This window comes from Notechis scutatus, chromosome 1, assembly GCF_049901735.1.
Source record: "Notechis scutatus isolate UNSWTSFEM ecotype Mainland chromosome 1, rNotScu1.2, whole genome shotgun sequence".
Taxonomy (NCBI): Eukaryota; Metazoa; Chordata; class Lepidosauria; order Squamata; family Elapidae; genus Notechis; species Notechis scutatus.
The window spans coordinates 291,658,018-291,670,824 of NC_142009.1; the positions used below are offsets into that span (position 1 = coordinate 291,658,018).

The 12,807-nt window shown below is 37.6% G+C and overlaps 3 protein-coding genes across 43 annotated transcripts in view; 2 read left to right on the forward strand and 1 right to left on the reverse strand.

The window, feature by feature from the left end:
* Positions 1-3,871, forward strand: part of FLVCR2 (FLVCR choline and putative heme transporter 2) — a 54,594-nt gene extending 50,723 nt beyond the window's left edge. For both annotated transcript variants that reach the window (XM_087951949.1, XM_087951950.1), the window contains 2 exons: positions 758-1,836; positions 1,980-3,871. Coding sequence is in view for 1 of the 2 variants with exons in the window: in XM_087951950.1 (XP_087808076.1) it covers positions 758-802 (45 nt within the window). In the remaining variant the exon portion in view is untranslated. The remainder of the gene's footprint in view (positions 1-757; positions 1,837-1,979) is intronic.
* A 1,030-nt stretch (positions 3,872-4,901) lies between these two features.
* On the reverse strand, positions 4,902-11,307 carry ERG28 (ergosterol biosynthesis 28 homolog). Of its 8 annotated transcripts, none has more exons than XM_087951953.1 (5): positions 11,134-11,192; positions 9,741-9,895; positions 9,250-9,340; positions 8,248-8,366; positions 4,902-8,009 (listed from the first exon to the last, which is right to left on the reverse strand). In XM_087951953.1, exons 2-5 carry the CDS (start codon positions 9,871-9,873, stop codon positions 7,930-7,932), a joined length of 423 nt encoding a protein of 140 aa, XP_087808079.1. In that variant the 5' UTR covers positions 9,874-9,895; positions 11,134-11,192; the 3' UTR covers positions 4,902-7,929. The 8 variants fall into 8 exon arrangements, with proteins under 8 accessions (XP_087808079.1, XP_026520185.1, XP_026520190.1 ...); XM_026664400.2 differs by having other exon boundaries at positions 6,837-8,009; positions 9,741-9,899; positions 11,134-11,200; XM_026664405.2 differs by having other exon boundaries at positions 7,101-8,009; positions 11,180-11,307.
* Positions 11,237-12,807, forward strand: part of TTLL5 (tubulin tyrosine ligase like 5) — a 145,994-nt gene continuing 144,423 nt past the window's right edge. For 13 of the 33 annotated variants that reach the window (XM_087951910.1, XM_087951907.1, XM_087951928.1 and 10 more), the window contains exon 1: positions 11,498-11,639. In XM_087951910.1, coding sequence (XP_087808036.1) covers positions 11,628-11,639 — 12 coding nt within the window. In that variant the 5' untranslated portion in view covers positions 11,498-11,627. Of the gene's footprint in view, positions 11,640-12,807 lie in introns of all 33 variants that reach the window. The other 20 variants (XM_087951929.1, XM_026664392.2, XM_026664390.2 and 17 more) reach the window with 6 other exon arrangements.

Below are 12,807 nucleotides of genomic sequence, written 5' to 3' on the forward strand. Positions count from 1 at the left end.
ACTTTGTGTCATATAAATACAGCAACATACTTATTACATTTTACTGCCTTTTAAAATTAATCTGTTTTATTAAATCTGTTTTATTAAATAACACCAATTTTGTTGGAAGTGCCAATAAAATAAATATATGTTTAATTTTATCAACCATTTACATTTTTATTCCTGTGACTAGTTGTCATAGGGGCCCTAGTACACTGCTTTGCCCGGGGCCCATAATGCTGTTAAGATGACCCTGATGTAGTTTTAAACTCACATCAAGTTAGCAAAATTGCAGCAATGTACTGAGCTAGAGGTTAAGCCAGAAAGTGGTGGCATTTTAAATTTGAAGTTTTTAAGATGGTAGGAGTTTTTCTGCAGCTATTCAAGCCAAGCTGCCAAATTCCACCCTTTGTGTGATAGAGAAATGCAGTTATATTGTCCCAATTTGTGAGACACGGGGGATATGTACTTTGGGTTTCTGTTTAATTAAACGTGAGTTGCTCTTCTCTCTATAAATCTCACCAAGCTTTTTGCATTTCTTTAACTAGAGATGACAGGCAGCAAAATAGCCTTCTTATTTGAGAGAATAAGATTTTTCATTACTGAGGGTGAGTGGGAGGCCATATAAATGTTCTTAAATAACTAAATACTTTAGAGGAATTATTAAATCTACCGCATATGGGAAATGGTATGATAGCTTTAATTCAACATGCCAACGAATTTCTTGTTTGCTACACCCTCTGATTCCTCTAATTGTGTATTTTCTCTTTGGTTCCAGAAATCAGTGGGAGTTGCCTCAGACCAACACTGCACTGCTGTTTGAAGAATCAAATAATTTAAGGCTATAAGTGGCTGAAAAGTTATTGCTATTCCTGCTTCTACTGCCTTATGTTCGTCTCTCTACCATCTAGACTTCCATTACATATGGTTTGACCAGGAAACAGTCTACATAATAATGTTCCTAATGAAAAATACAAGATTTTAAATTATTCTCAACTGACGAAGCTTTTTGCCCTGTTTAGTAGAAGAAAATGAAAGAGAGCAGTTGACTTGCCTTGGCACTTATAAACTGCATGACTTGATTGGGTGTTGCTTCTATCATATTCAGTGTGAAATAAGAATGCCCATCTATCTGTTCATCCTTTTGTGTGGCCTGTAGACTTGCAGATTTGGGTGTGAAGTGGATCTAAAGGAAGATTCTTGCTCCTTAGGGAGAACCAGAAACACTTGCTCTGTGAGCAGCCCTAATGGAAGTGCAACCATTGATTTGTGAATGAGGAAATTCATTATCAATCAAAACAAAAGCAAGGATGACTTAGCTTCTTTTTCTACAAAGTATCTATTTGTATTGTAGACTATTTTTGTGACCCCAGTCCAACAGATATTTTTTAATTAATTGATCAGTATTTTAAACTGGAGATTATGTTTTTTTAAAAATAAGGTGGCATTTTAGAAATATTTTTGGGTAACTGATTTCTAATCCATATTTGAGAAATACACTGTATTTTTTTACCACAACATTATTGCTCTTCAGCAATGTGACACTGCAAGGCCACAAGCTGCAGAAGCAGAAATTAAACAAGGGCTCCAAATGGCTTTCATAACAGTCTTCCATAGTATTTTTCTCATAACCTCTAAAATCTCTAAACGTTTTCTCTCATGATTGTACTAGATAATGTAGTGTTAATTGAAAATTAACCACTGTAGTCAGCTTTGAGGAGTGGAGAAGTGTAATCAGTGGCTTATTTTTTTTTTATATTGCTACATTTCTCTTTCAAGGAAAGAGGAACTAAGTTAATTAAATTGTAGATGACTGAGTGTCTTTATTATGTGGATTGGAACAATAGATGCTTTAAGGCAGGGGTCTCCAACCTTGGTAACGTTAAGCCTGGAGGACTTCAACTCCCAGAATTCCCCAGCCAGCAAAGCTGGCTGGGGAATTCTGGGAGTTGAAGTCCTCCAGGCTTAACGTTACCAAGGTTGGAGACCCCTGCTTTAAGGAAAAACTTTAAATAGCTTGTAAAGGAATACAGTTTTTACAATCTACTCTAAACAGGATGACATGACTATTTTATTTTATTGCAAGGGGAGGGGGGGGGAATCCACAAATCGATTAAAAATCACGGAGGACCGTACAATGCAACATCTTAGTTTTAGGTAACTTCAATTAAAATTCATCACTGGACCAAGTGAGAAAACAATGCTGCATAATTTTGTGGGAAAATTTTTGTAACTTTGAAATGGCTGACTGAGTTAGCCTAACAGCTATTCTTATTCCAAAGACTGAACAATTTTTAAAGAATTCCTAGCTTAAGGTGCTTCATTCCTAATCAAAAGAGTAACTTCCAGTGATCTGAAGAGGGTCCATAGGTCTTCATTTTATTTGTTCAGAGGTTCTTCTGAACATTATTTTTTATTTATAGTAGCTAGATAACAGAGACTTTGGCAGGGCGAGAGATCTCTTTGGGCTAGGGAGTGTAGCACTTAGCTTGGAAAACACTTGAAGCTATAAGGTGGCATTATTGTACTCTTCAGTCAAGTGACATGAAAGGCTATCCTCAAATAGCATTTTCTTGCTCTAGAATAAATGCACAATAATTTATTCTTTAGCAGTTTTTCAGTTTTACAGAATGCTTTGCAATTGTTCTTATTGATGAGTATAAGCCCCCTAGAGTTGGTGAGATAGGCAGCATAGAAGACTAATAATAAAATTCATAAGCATCTGTTGACTGAAGAAATCAATTCAACAGTGTTTAATTTTGATTGGGAAATTCCAGGTTGCCAGTTGGCATTTTAGCTGATGATTTATGTTGGCCTAATTTACCTTGTGTGATTGCTATGAGGGTAAAATGGGAACAACAGAATGCAGGATACAAATGAAATAAAAGAAATAGATTCTGTCTTTGGGATTTGCAGATTGCTATTTTCAGAGCTTGTCTTCTAGCATTGTTGAGAAGTTGGCAAGTGTTATCTATTAATTTACTAATAGAAAATTTTATTGATTTTAATTCAATTATTTCTATTCTACTCTTAGTTTTCCTTAGTGTAGTTGTAAATAGACATTCTTAATGGAGTTAGCACTGGGCTTACTCATTTATTGAAATAAGGTATCATTGTGTAGGGCTATCTCCTTCCCTACTTTATGTATACTGCCTCTATTTCCTTGTTTTCAAAGTTTTACAGTTGCCAATTTTTCTGAGCATGACAATATTATGCCAAATGAACCCCATCTGTTTTAATGTAATGAATGTAATATAAAGGCTTATTTTCCAAGCAAGCAAACCATTTGTTTGGATTCATAAGTTTATTGGTTTGGTAGTAGATAATACTGACCAAAAATGACATTTATAGTAATATTCTTTGTAATTCCTTTCAACTTTTATATGGAAAGGCAGAAAACATTTGAAAATAAAACACTGGAATGTATAGAGTCTTAAGTGAACAGTGATATGATTCTAAGTTATAGATTAACAGTGTTATTGCAATTACTGTATATTTCATAGTTGATTTTGTCTCAATTTTTTTCTTCAGATAACTTGTATATTAATACAAGAAAGTGACATATTTACTCTTGAGTTTTTATTACTTCCTAAACATTAACAGTCCTAGGTGGGTCTACTGAGAATTGTTACAGTGAAAACAAACCAGACATTTCTTTCAGCATTTTAATAGAACAATTCTGAGAGAATGCTGCGTTAGTTTATACTAAGCCAAACACACCAATCAAAACACATTGTGACTTAACTTGGATGTGTGAACTCAGCAATAAGCTGAACATGGAGCCTTAGAAATATTAATGGGCATCCATTGAGGAATACATATGATGACATGCTCGTGATGTGATCATGCAAATGCTGTAACTTATCTTCTTGCAATAAATGTGACGCAAATATGTAATTGTATAATTTTAATGCCAGGATAGTAGTTTGGGTACCACTGAATTTCAGTGTCCTGCCAGATATATGCACTTGGTTGGTAGACTAGCTTCAACGTAGTGCACCGTTTTTCAAGAGTTTTCTTCTGGCTATCTAGATATAAACTATACTTCAATATGCTGTAGTTAAGAAGCCATAAGGGTTTTTCCAATACTGTGTCTCCTGTGGGGGTGGGTGGCAGGGAGAGCTGAAATGGCTAACAAGCTTGTAGGAAGAAACTGACTGAAGAGAAACAGGAAGAATTACTAGCAGACAAGATGGATTTAAGCTGTCTTGGACTGCTGAAGAGAAGCTTGTTCCAGGAGGATTCAGGACCACCTTGGATCAGTATAGAAATTGCTAATCAAAGAGGGTGATGATGCAACATAGAATCCAGTTGTTCTGTATTCAGGAGAAATGGTGGAATAAAAGGCACAAGAAACAGGATCCAGGTTTTGCTTACCATGTGAGCTAATATATCAAGCCTCTGATAAATTTTCTGGGGAATGTAATGTCCTTAGTTTAAGGAAGGCTCACTAATATTTTAGTAGAAGCAGTATTATTGCTAGCGGAGAAATTTTTAACTTCCAATTAAAGAGCAATTGGGTCATAAAATAAGTATTATACAAAATCCTTTGAAGCCAGATGCCAGGAAGGAAGGGAAAAGAAATATATTTTCATCCTTGTTATGCTAAAAATGTAAAAAAAAAAAAAAAGGTTCACAAGAAAAACACTTTGTGTTATATTTTGTATGATCAATCCTGACATTCCTGTATGAAATTGTTGCATTCTTGATATAAATCCTTCCAATTACATATGCATTTAGGATTGCCAGAGAAAATTCCAGGGGTAGATAAAAACAACTATCAATTCAAAATATGTTATTTGATGTACAATGAACGTTTTGGTTAATAGCTGTATCTGGAAATGGAATTTTTGCTCAGATCTTCAGCAACCACTGTAGTAATTGACACATTTTTTTTGAAAAAAGAATGACAATTCAAGTGATGTAATTGATGTTTTAGTTTATTTTTGACTTGAGTTTACAGAGCTGTGCAGCCACAAAAACTCTGAGGAAAATGATTATTTAAAAAATAAAACAATTTAAAATAATCCATATGTTAAGTCAGTTTTTCCAAATACTAATCACCTCGGCTACACAACATTCTGAACCATACAACAGCCAGACACTTTTTAGTCTACTATGCTGTATGAACCAAGGCTACTACATTGTAAGTTGAATAGTTTAAGGGTTAATTTACATTTTTTCCATATGTTAATTTCATTTGCTTAATGTTCTGTAAGGTAATTCATCTGGAATAAATACTAGACATCATAAAGTCCTCATTTCACCTATCAGCATGCATTAAATTTTCAGTGTGTTTTCATTCCTTATCCTTATCTATCCTGTGAGTACAATTTAAGTTACAAAGCTCTGTTAAACAACAAAATGAAAAAGAACAATCCTCTGGGAAACCTGATAAAAGTTTCATAGAATTAGGAGATACTGAAAAATCAAGATTATCTACTTGGTGTCAGCCATTCCATTTCATGAGACAACTTATCAGAATATACAGGAACTTCCTGCCCAATTCCTAATCTGAATTTACTTTCCTCTTATTTCAACCCATGGTTCTGGTTCTGCACTCTGGGACAAGTCCATCCCCTCCTCTATACATCAACTTCTCCCCTCAGTTTTTTCTGCAGTCTAAGTATGCTGATTTCCTTTAATGGTTTCTCACAGGACTTGGTTACTACTAAGAAATTTAGAATGTAGGAAGAACTACTTAGCCAATGAAAAGTTCAGATAGCTTCCTGCAACGTTCAGAGTTTCAACTACAGCCTCTCCAATCCACTATCTTGCCTATATTAACGGGCTGATGGGTGTTGTAGTCCCAATTATTTGTTATTAGGTTAGGGAAGACTGGCTTAAGCTGCTTCTGTGATCATCTTCAAAACTTTTATTTATAATTTATAAGGTAGCTATTTATTTAAAAATGTATAAAGCAGGGGTCCCCAATCCCCAGTCTGTGGACTGGCATTGGTCTGCAGCAAGGCAGAAACCAGTCTGTGCAAACAAGTGAAGCCCCATCGGTGGGATGCAGGCAGCACGCAAAACCACGCCCCTTCCGTTCCACGGGAAAAAACTCTCTCCACAGAACTGGTCCCTGGTGCCCAGAAGGTTGGGGGCCACTGGCATAAAGCACTTTGCATAAAAGTCAGCACAGAAAGCATATGCAATACAATATCAAAGCAACCAACATTAATATAATTGAGAGGCACATTTAATCAGTTACAAAAAATGATTTCAAGTTAAGATGGCTGGAGAAATAAAACATGTTAAGAATACCATGTTAATGTCAACTGTACATTCACAGTGCACTGCAGAAAAGATGCCATCATAGAAAAGGCACTCTCTGTTGTGGATGTGTGATGTATCTTTTTAGATTTGAAAGTGGAAGGTCTCATTTGAAGATAATGCACTAGTAGGAGAAATCTCTCCTTCAGATGTTTGAAACTTTGACTGGTCTTGCTAGTAAATTGACAGCTGTTATAATTGGCTTCAATGACTATCTTGCCATTTCAGATGACAGTCTAACTGCCAAATTATGTACAACTGACAGCATATGACACTCTGGTAAAGGGAGGTAGATAAATATTGTGGGCTACAGCCATCTGAGATGATATTTTTGATCATGCCCGTGCAATATTCCATTAATCCCTTCTGAGTTCGTGCATTTCCAAAATCTGTTCTAGATACTCTCTGATCTCCAAAGCATATTTCGATTATCTATCTATCTATCTATCTATCTATCTATCTATCTATCTATTATCTATCTATCTATCTATCTATCTATCTATCTATCTATCTATCTATCTATCTATCTATCTATCTATCTATCTAATCATCTATCTATCTATCTATCTATCTATCTATCTATCATCATCTATCTATTTCTTTGTACAGCTGTCCATCTCACACAATTACTCTGGGTGGCATACATATTCATAACATTATATAAAAACTATTAAAATCATCAATTTAAAAATTAGAATAAAAACAGGTAATAAAATTTGGTGGCTATATGGGAAGAAATATGAAGAGAAGGAAAATCCATTTCATTACTAACGTCCATTCAATTTTGGAAGGATAGAACTAGATACTTTGTATAACAATAGCAGCACATTGAAAAGTCACAATTTTTGCTTCTTACAGAAGCAGAAATTTACTTATTTGTTCTATGGCTTTGGCAGCCCCTTTTTTACAAGGGTTGTCAGCTTTATTTTGAAATAAATAACAGAATAACAGGTCCTTGAATCTAATTCATCCCCCTGCTCTGGCAAGAATATTGGCTTGTTATGCACTTGCTTTGCCTAGACTGTTCCAGTTCTCATATATGTTTGGAAAAGAATAGCAATTAAATGAATTGTGCTATTTTCAGAGAAATGGAAACAGGAACTGGAAGATGGAAGAAAGCATTTACCTAAACAAGTAGCCTCTTAAAGTAAAAAGAGGACCAAGCTTTGCTCTTTTATCTTCAAAAAGAAGAATTTATAAGGTACTTTGGATTTAGCTCAGACATGAGATACTTTTTCCTCACAAGTTTTCACAATTCCCTCTTATTTATGGCAAGCCATACTTATGGACAACTATGCCAAGTGCCATGGAGACATTACGTGCCCCCCCTTTCAGCAAATTTTAGACAACACTTCTTTTTCTATCATTTGCCATCAGAATGTCGAGAGGGGACTTATAACCTTCACCTGGCACAACTTCACTTGGGTTTTCTACTACATCTCATGATGCTTTAAGATACTGCTTCCCATACCCAGTTTGGAGGAACTGCTCAAAACTATTTTTCTGCCGTTATCTGCTCATGTCAAAATCAAATGGGAACTAAAATAACCAATAGGGAAATCTAAGAATGTTCTGACTGCCCTGTACAGTACAGGCTCGAAAAAGAAGATCAGGAAAACAATATGGTAGACACTGGAAGATGACTGGTGGGCAGATTGGAAGATAGATGCTGTAATATCAATTCCGCTTCTTGTTATGTAATGTGGTTTCTACCTCCAGGTACTGTAGCCCAATCAGCATCCCCAGGATGGAGAAACCTGAAAGATGGAAATTGAGCAAGAACAGAGAACAAAAATATTTAAAAATCGCATATCTTTAAAAAAAAGGCGATAACATTTGGCTGTGGAAAACTCCAGGTTCAGTTTCCAGTATGACTCTGAAGAAATAATTATCATTCCACCTAAGTGGCCTCACAGAGGAAGAGTGAAAAAAACACACTGGAAATAAACACAATTCTAGGAACAGAAAACGATAAGCAGCTTAGTAAGTACTTACTTGCCACCATTAAGGGTGCCAGGACACCAATCGTTGCAGCTGCTGTGCCATAAATAAACACCTCAGAGAGGAAGTGGCCCAGGGCAATGAAGAAGGTCAAAAGTGTGATGTTATAGAGGCTGTCAGAGAGTCCACAAAGAAAGGATTATTGTGTGGTATAGAGATGACACAAAGAGATCAGAGGAAGTTGAGAATCTGAAACCAAATGAGTATGCTGTACCTTTGCATCTTTAGTCAGGCATTGGTGTCTGCATCTTTTGAAAACTAGAGAGAGTACTGTACCTTCTGTTGCTCAAAGGTTACTTCTAGCATGTTCAATTAGTGTTCCTACCATCCATAAACACCACAGACACTAGTCTCGAGACAGATTAATAGGTTCAGCATAGCCTGAATTGAAGAGTACTAAAAACTTTAATTGTTTAGAATTGCTTTGATCAAAGCAGAATAGATTTTAAAACCTGACATTTTGGCAGATAAAATTGCAGAGGGAGTATTATATCTTGTTTCTCTTTACTTCTAGAAACAAAGTTTGTGCCTTAATACAGAGTGCCAAACTTATTGTTTTCCTATTGCTGTACCCAACTAAATAATAAACATGCAACACTCTAGATGTACATCCTTTCAGAAAACATTACAAATGGTGGAAAATATGAAAATGTAAACCATATGTGGTATAGAACTTTCAGTAGAAGAGTAATACTAACAGAAGAGGGAGATTATTCCTTATTGTATTAAGTATCAGAACTTTAACTTTCAGAGGTCTAACTAGACAGAAATTAGGGACTAATATTATTCTTATATAAGTAGTCTACTAAGCACTTCCTTCTTTATGCCTATTTTACTCTTCATAGATACAAGCCCTTTGAGACAATATTTCCCAAATGTATAAAGAAGTTGAAAAAAATTCTGGATTAATATGATTGTAAGGGAAAGGAGTTTATTAAAGAGGGTTGGTAATGAATTGTTCCTTTTACTATTTATTTTAGTATTCATTTTACTTACGTCTTGTTGCGGATATCTATGGCACAATAGCAGCGGATCACAGAAGACAACAAGGTCCAAATGCCAAAGGTTCGAGCTTGGAGACCATTTACTGAATTGAAAAAATAGATATGTAACAGCAATTTATTTATATATGTTTCCAAACAGAACTTAGCAGTATATTCAACAGCCTAAGATATATAATGGCCTTGAAAATTATTCCAAGGATCAAGGGTTTTCAGTCCTGAAGCTCAGTAGAGAAATGTCTGATATGGAAAATAAATTACACTGTACCTGAAGCATTTGTTATAGCCTGACTCTTCTAGGTGGGCACTAAACAAACTAAACTGATGCAGTAAACTTCAGGATAAAAGAAGAACAAACAATATTTAAAGCAAAAAGACATTTCAAAATTGGCAACGTTTTAAGACCTGAATAAACATTTCTTTGCAATATAGGCAAAATACAGATCCCATTTTTAGATTCCAAAAATGACATTTTATAAATCTTACCAAGACCTGGCTTGCCTGTATACAATTTCTCAGAAAGGAAGCTGTGGTCTCTGAAGCTTTGCACTGTGTTCCCCAAAGCAATTATGGACACCATAACTAGCCAACTACGAAGTACATTCAAGAACCGGCTCATCTTAGAAGTAGCAAGACACAATCTGTCTTATGAACAAATAAAGAATCAAGAGTTTAAAACACTTCTTCTATTTTAGACTTTGTAATCATGCTTGCTATGCATGCTTTGCAGTACTTCCTCTTAAGTTGTATATAGTTTTGTGGAATAATTAAATCAGGCCATTTTGCTGGCCTGCAAATGACAAGAACAGAGCCTTCCCATATTCCAGATAAGAAACTAAAATGGAAAATTATTTTAAAAGTTGCAATAGTGTTTTTTCAGTGCAGTTGAAGCACAAAGGAAGGAGGAAAATCTGTTGCAAATGTAGCGTCTTTCAAAAACAAATCAAATTCAGAAAAATACAAAGACAAATTCCCAGTAAATCCATATAGCAGGCTTCATTCCTTCTAGTCTTTCCAGCTAAAGCTTCTAGAATTTCCAAGCAGCACCTTATTGGCTAGTATTTCTAGGAGTTACAGTTCTATTGGATCTAAAAAACACCAGATGATTAAAAACTAGTTGATCAGGGTTAAATTGAACCAATAATCTTGCATTAAATTAACTCCCATAATCTTTATGTGGAAAAGACAGCCAGTTGCTAGAAAAAGAACAATTCTTTTAACAACTGTTCTGTCTAAATAACTCAACAAGGACAGGTAGCTTGATTCACTGTTCCCTTTCTACTTTCCCCTTATATAAAAGCTTTCTCCTTTTAGGATTTTATTCTGTTTATGAATTAACCCAGGTACAGTATATATAACCACTGCCAGAGCTGAAGGCGTATATTCTGCTTCCTTCTATCCAACTAGTGAAATGAGACCACAAGGAAGCTGCCTGTCCCTTGGAACAGAGATCAACCTCTTGGCATCCATAAGTCAGAAGAAAAAACATCCTAAGATGCTTCCTTGGCATTTTTCTCCTGATAAATGCTTTGAGCAGAGAGAGGAAGGGAAGACATTCTGGCCTGATCTTTTGGTCAGGAAACTATCAGACTTATGGCTCTTTACCACGTTTTAAGCCTTGAGTAAATTGTTTCTTCTCTCCCTTTGTAATTTTCGATGGCAGATTAAATGGTGGGCCTGGTTCCCGTTTTATTTAGGAAGGATTGGAAAGAAGTGGTGACACCTGCATAAAATTTTAGGAATGTTCTCCGAACGTCGTCTTGCTCCCTTCGATTCTTGCCCTGCAAGCCATCTTGCCCTGCACCTAATTCCTACCGTGCACGTCGCCCCCTTGGTTATTCCCCATACAACCCCCCCACCAACGCCATTGAGATCTTACTTCTCACCCCCACTTGATTGGCAGGCGTACCAGATTCGCTGCTCACCTCCAACTAAAGGAGCACGAGCCCCGCCCCTTCCTTAGTTTGAGCGATGATTGGTCCACGGTCAGACGTCGCCTTTTCCTGGTTGGTCTCCGCGACCCTCTCTAAACCGTCACATGGATGGGAAGGCAGCTGTACCTATCAAATGCGCTGAGCCCTTCTGAGGCATTATGACGTAGAATTCGAAGGTGTGGGTGGAAGAACTCAGAACATCCTTTTCGCTTCCCTTTTTTTAAAAAGAGAATTTTGATGACGCCGTTTTAGAAGAGGAGGCAGAAGAGGACCGGAAACTCGCGCATGCGTGTGGAGAAGGGCACCGGCGGGAGCCGAGGAATTGGCGCTTGCGCAAATGTGTCTCCTGTAAAAAGAGGGAGACGGTTGCCTGTTGGTTGTTGTAGTAACAGGGGAAGCGCTTGAGCAGAGGAATCGCGACTGCCGGGCCCCTAAGAGGATGAAGCAGCAGGTAATGGCCGTGAGCGGAGTTTGGGAACAGGGCGCCTTCCATGCTGCATGCAAAGAACTTGCTCGGACGAGAAGTTGAGCCTCGCAGATGGAAGGCAGCGTTTGTAGAGATGTGACCGGCATCCAACGGGACGGAGGGAGCTGGCGTGAAATTCGCGGACCGACCGCAAAGTTCGCGGAATTCAGGCAGTGCTTCCCAGGTGGCTCCCTCTATGGGGATGAAACCAGGTTCCGGAGCTTTCCGCCATAATTTCTCATCCCTTCCTCCCCATGACCAGGAGTGCGATGCCCACGAAAGGGGACAAGCGAGCCCTCCGGCAAAGATTGCCGCCTCTTCCCGCTCAGGGGCAGTGCCATCTTCTGCCGGGGGCCCAGCCCCTGTCGGACTTTCGTTTCTGGGTCAGAATTCCGCCAGGAAAAGTTTTCATTGCGAATCGACTTTTAGCGCACTGGGGCTTGAACGAGAGAAGTGTTGCAAGTGGCTGTTGAACCCTCAGGAAAAGCATCCCCGGGAGCCACAGAAAGGGGCAGGCGGTGTTTAAGACAAGGTAGCTGAGTGTCATTTTGATCCTGGGAGTTTTGCGGTAGGGAGGAAGGACCTGTTTATTGCACAGAAGATTGACCGAGCCCAGCAAAGGTTTTTAAGATTCCTTAGCAATAACTGGGAGACTTATGTTTACATAATCTTAATTTCATGCAGTGGGTGGCGTGTATACTTTCCATCTATATGGTGTATATTTTGTTATATTACGGCTGGATTAAATATATGACTCAGATTTGTTAAGAGGATGGCAAGCTTAAGACGTGATTCAGTGCCAAATATAAAGCCAGACTGTTGTAACCTTGTGCAGCAAGAAAACGGATGGGAAGAGAGCGTGGAATCTTTTCTCCATCTTTTTTTCTGCTGCTTCTCCCATTTTGATTTCCTTTCACCGATTTTGCTCCTAACAAGGATCTCAGAAGAATGGTTGCCAAAAGGAAGCTCAACTGCTCTTCACTCCTTCCTTACATAATTTCTGATCAAATTATTATAATAATTGAATTGGGGATGTTAACGGCCCTGCCAGCCAAGGAATATCATCTGGCTGGGATTAGGAGACATGCTGTAACCCTTACCCTCTGGAGCAATCCCCTTTCAAAGATTAGGATCACCCTAACCTTGCTGGTCC

Coding starts and splice junctions, on each gene's coding strand:
- ERG28 (XM_087951953.1), bottom strand. CDS start 9,873: ATGAGCCGGTTCTTGAATGTACTTCGTAGTTGGCTAGTTATGGTGTCC. Junction 8,367..9,249: donor ATAGATATCCGCAACAAGAC/GTAAGTAAAATG, acceptor ACTCTCTGACAG/CCTCTATAACATCACACTTT. Junction 8,010..8,247: donor GGCACCCTTAATGGTGGCAA/GTAAGTACTTAC, acceptor TCCATCTTTCAG/GTTTCTCCATCCTGGGGATG.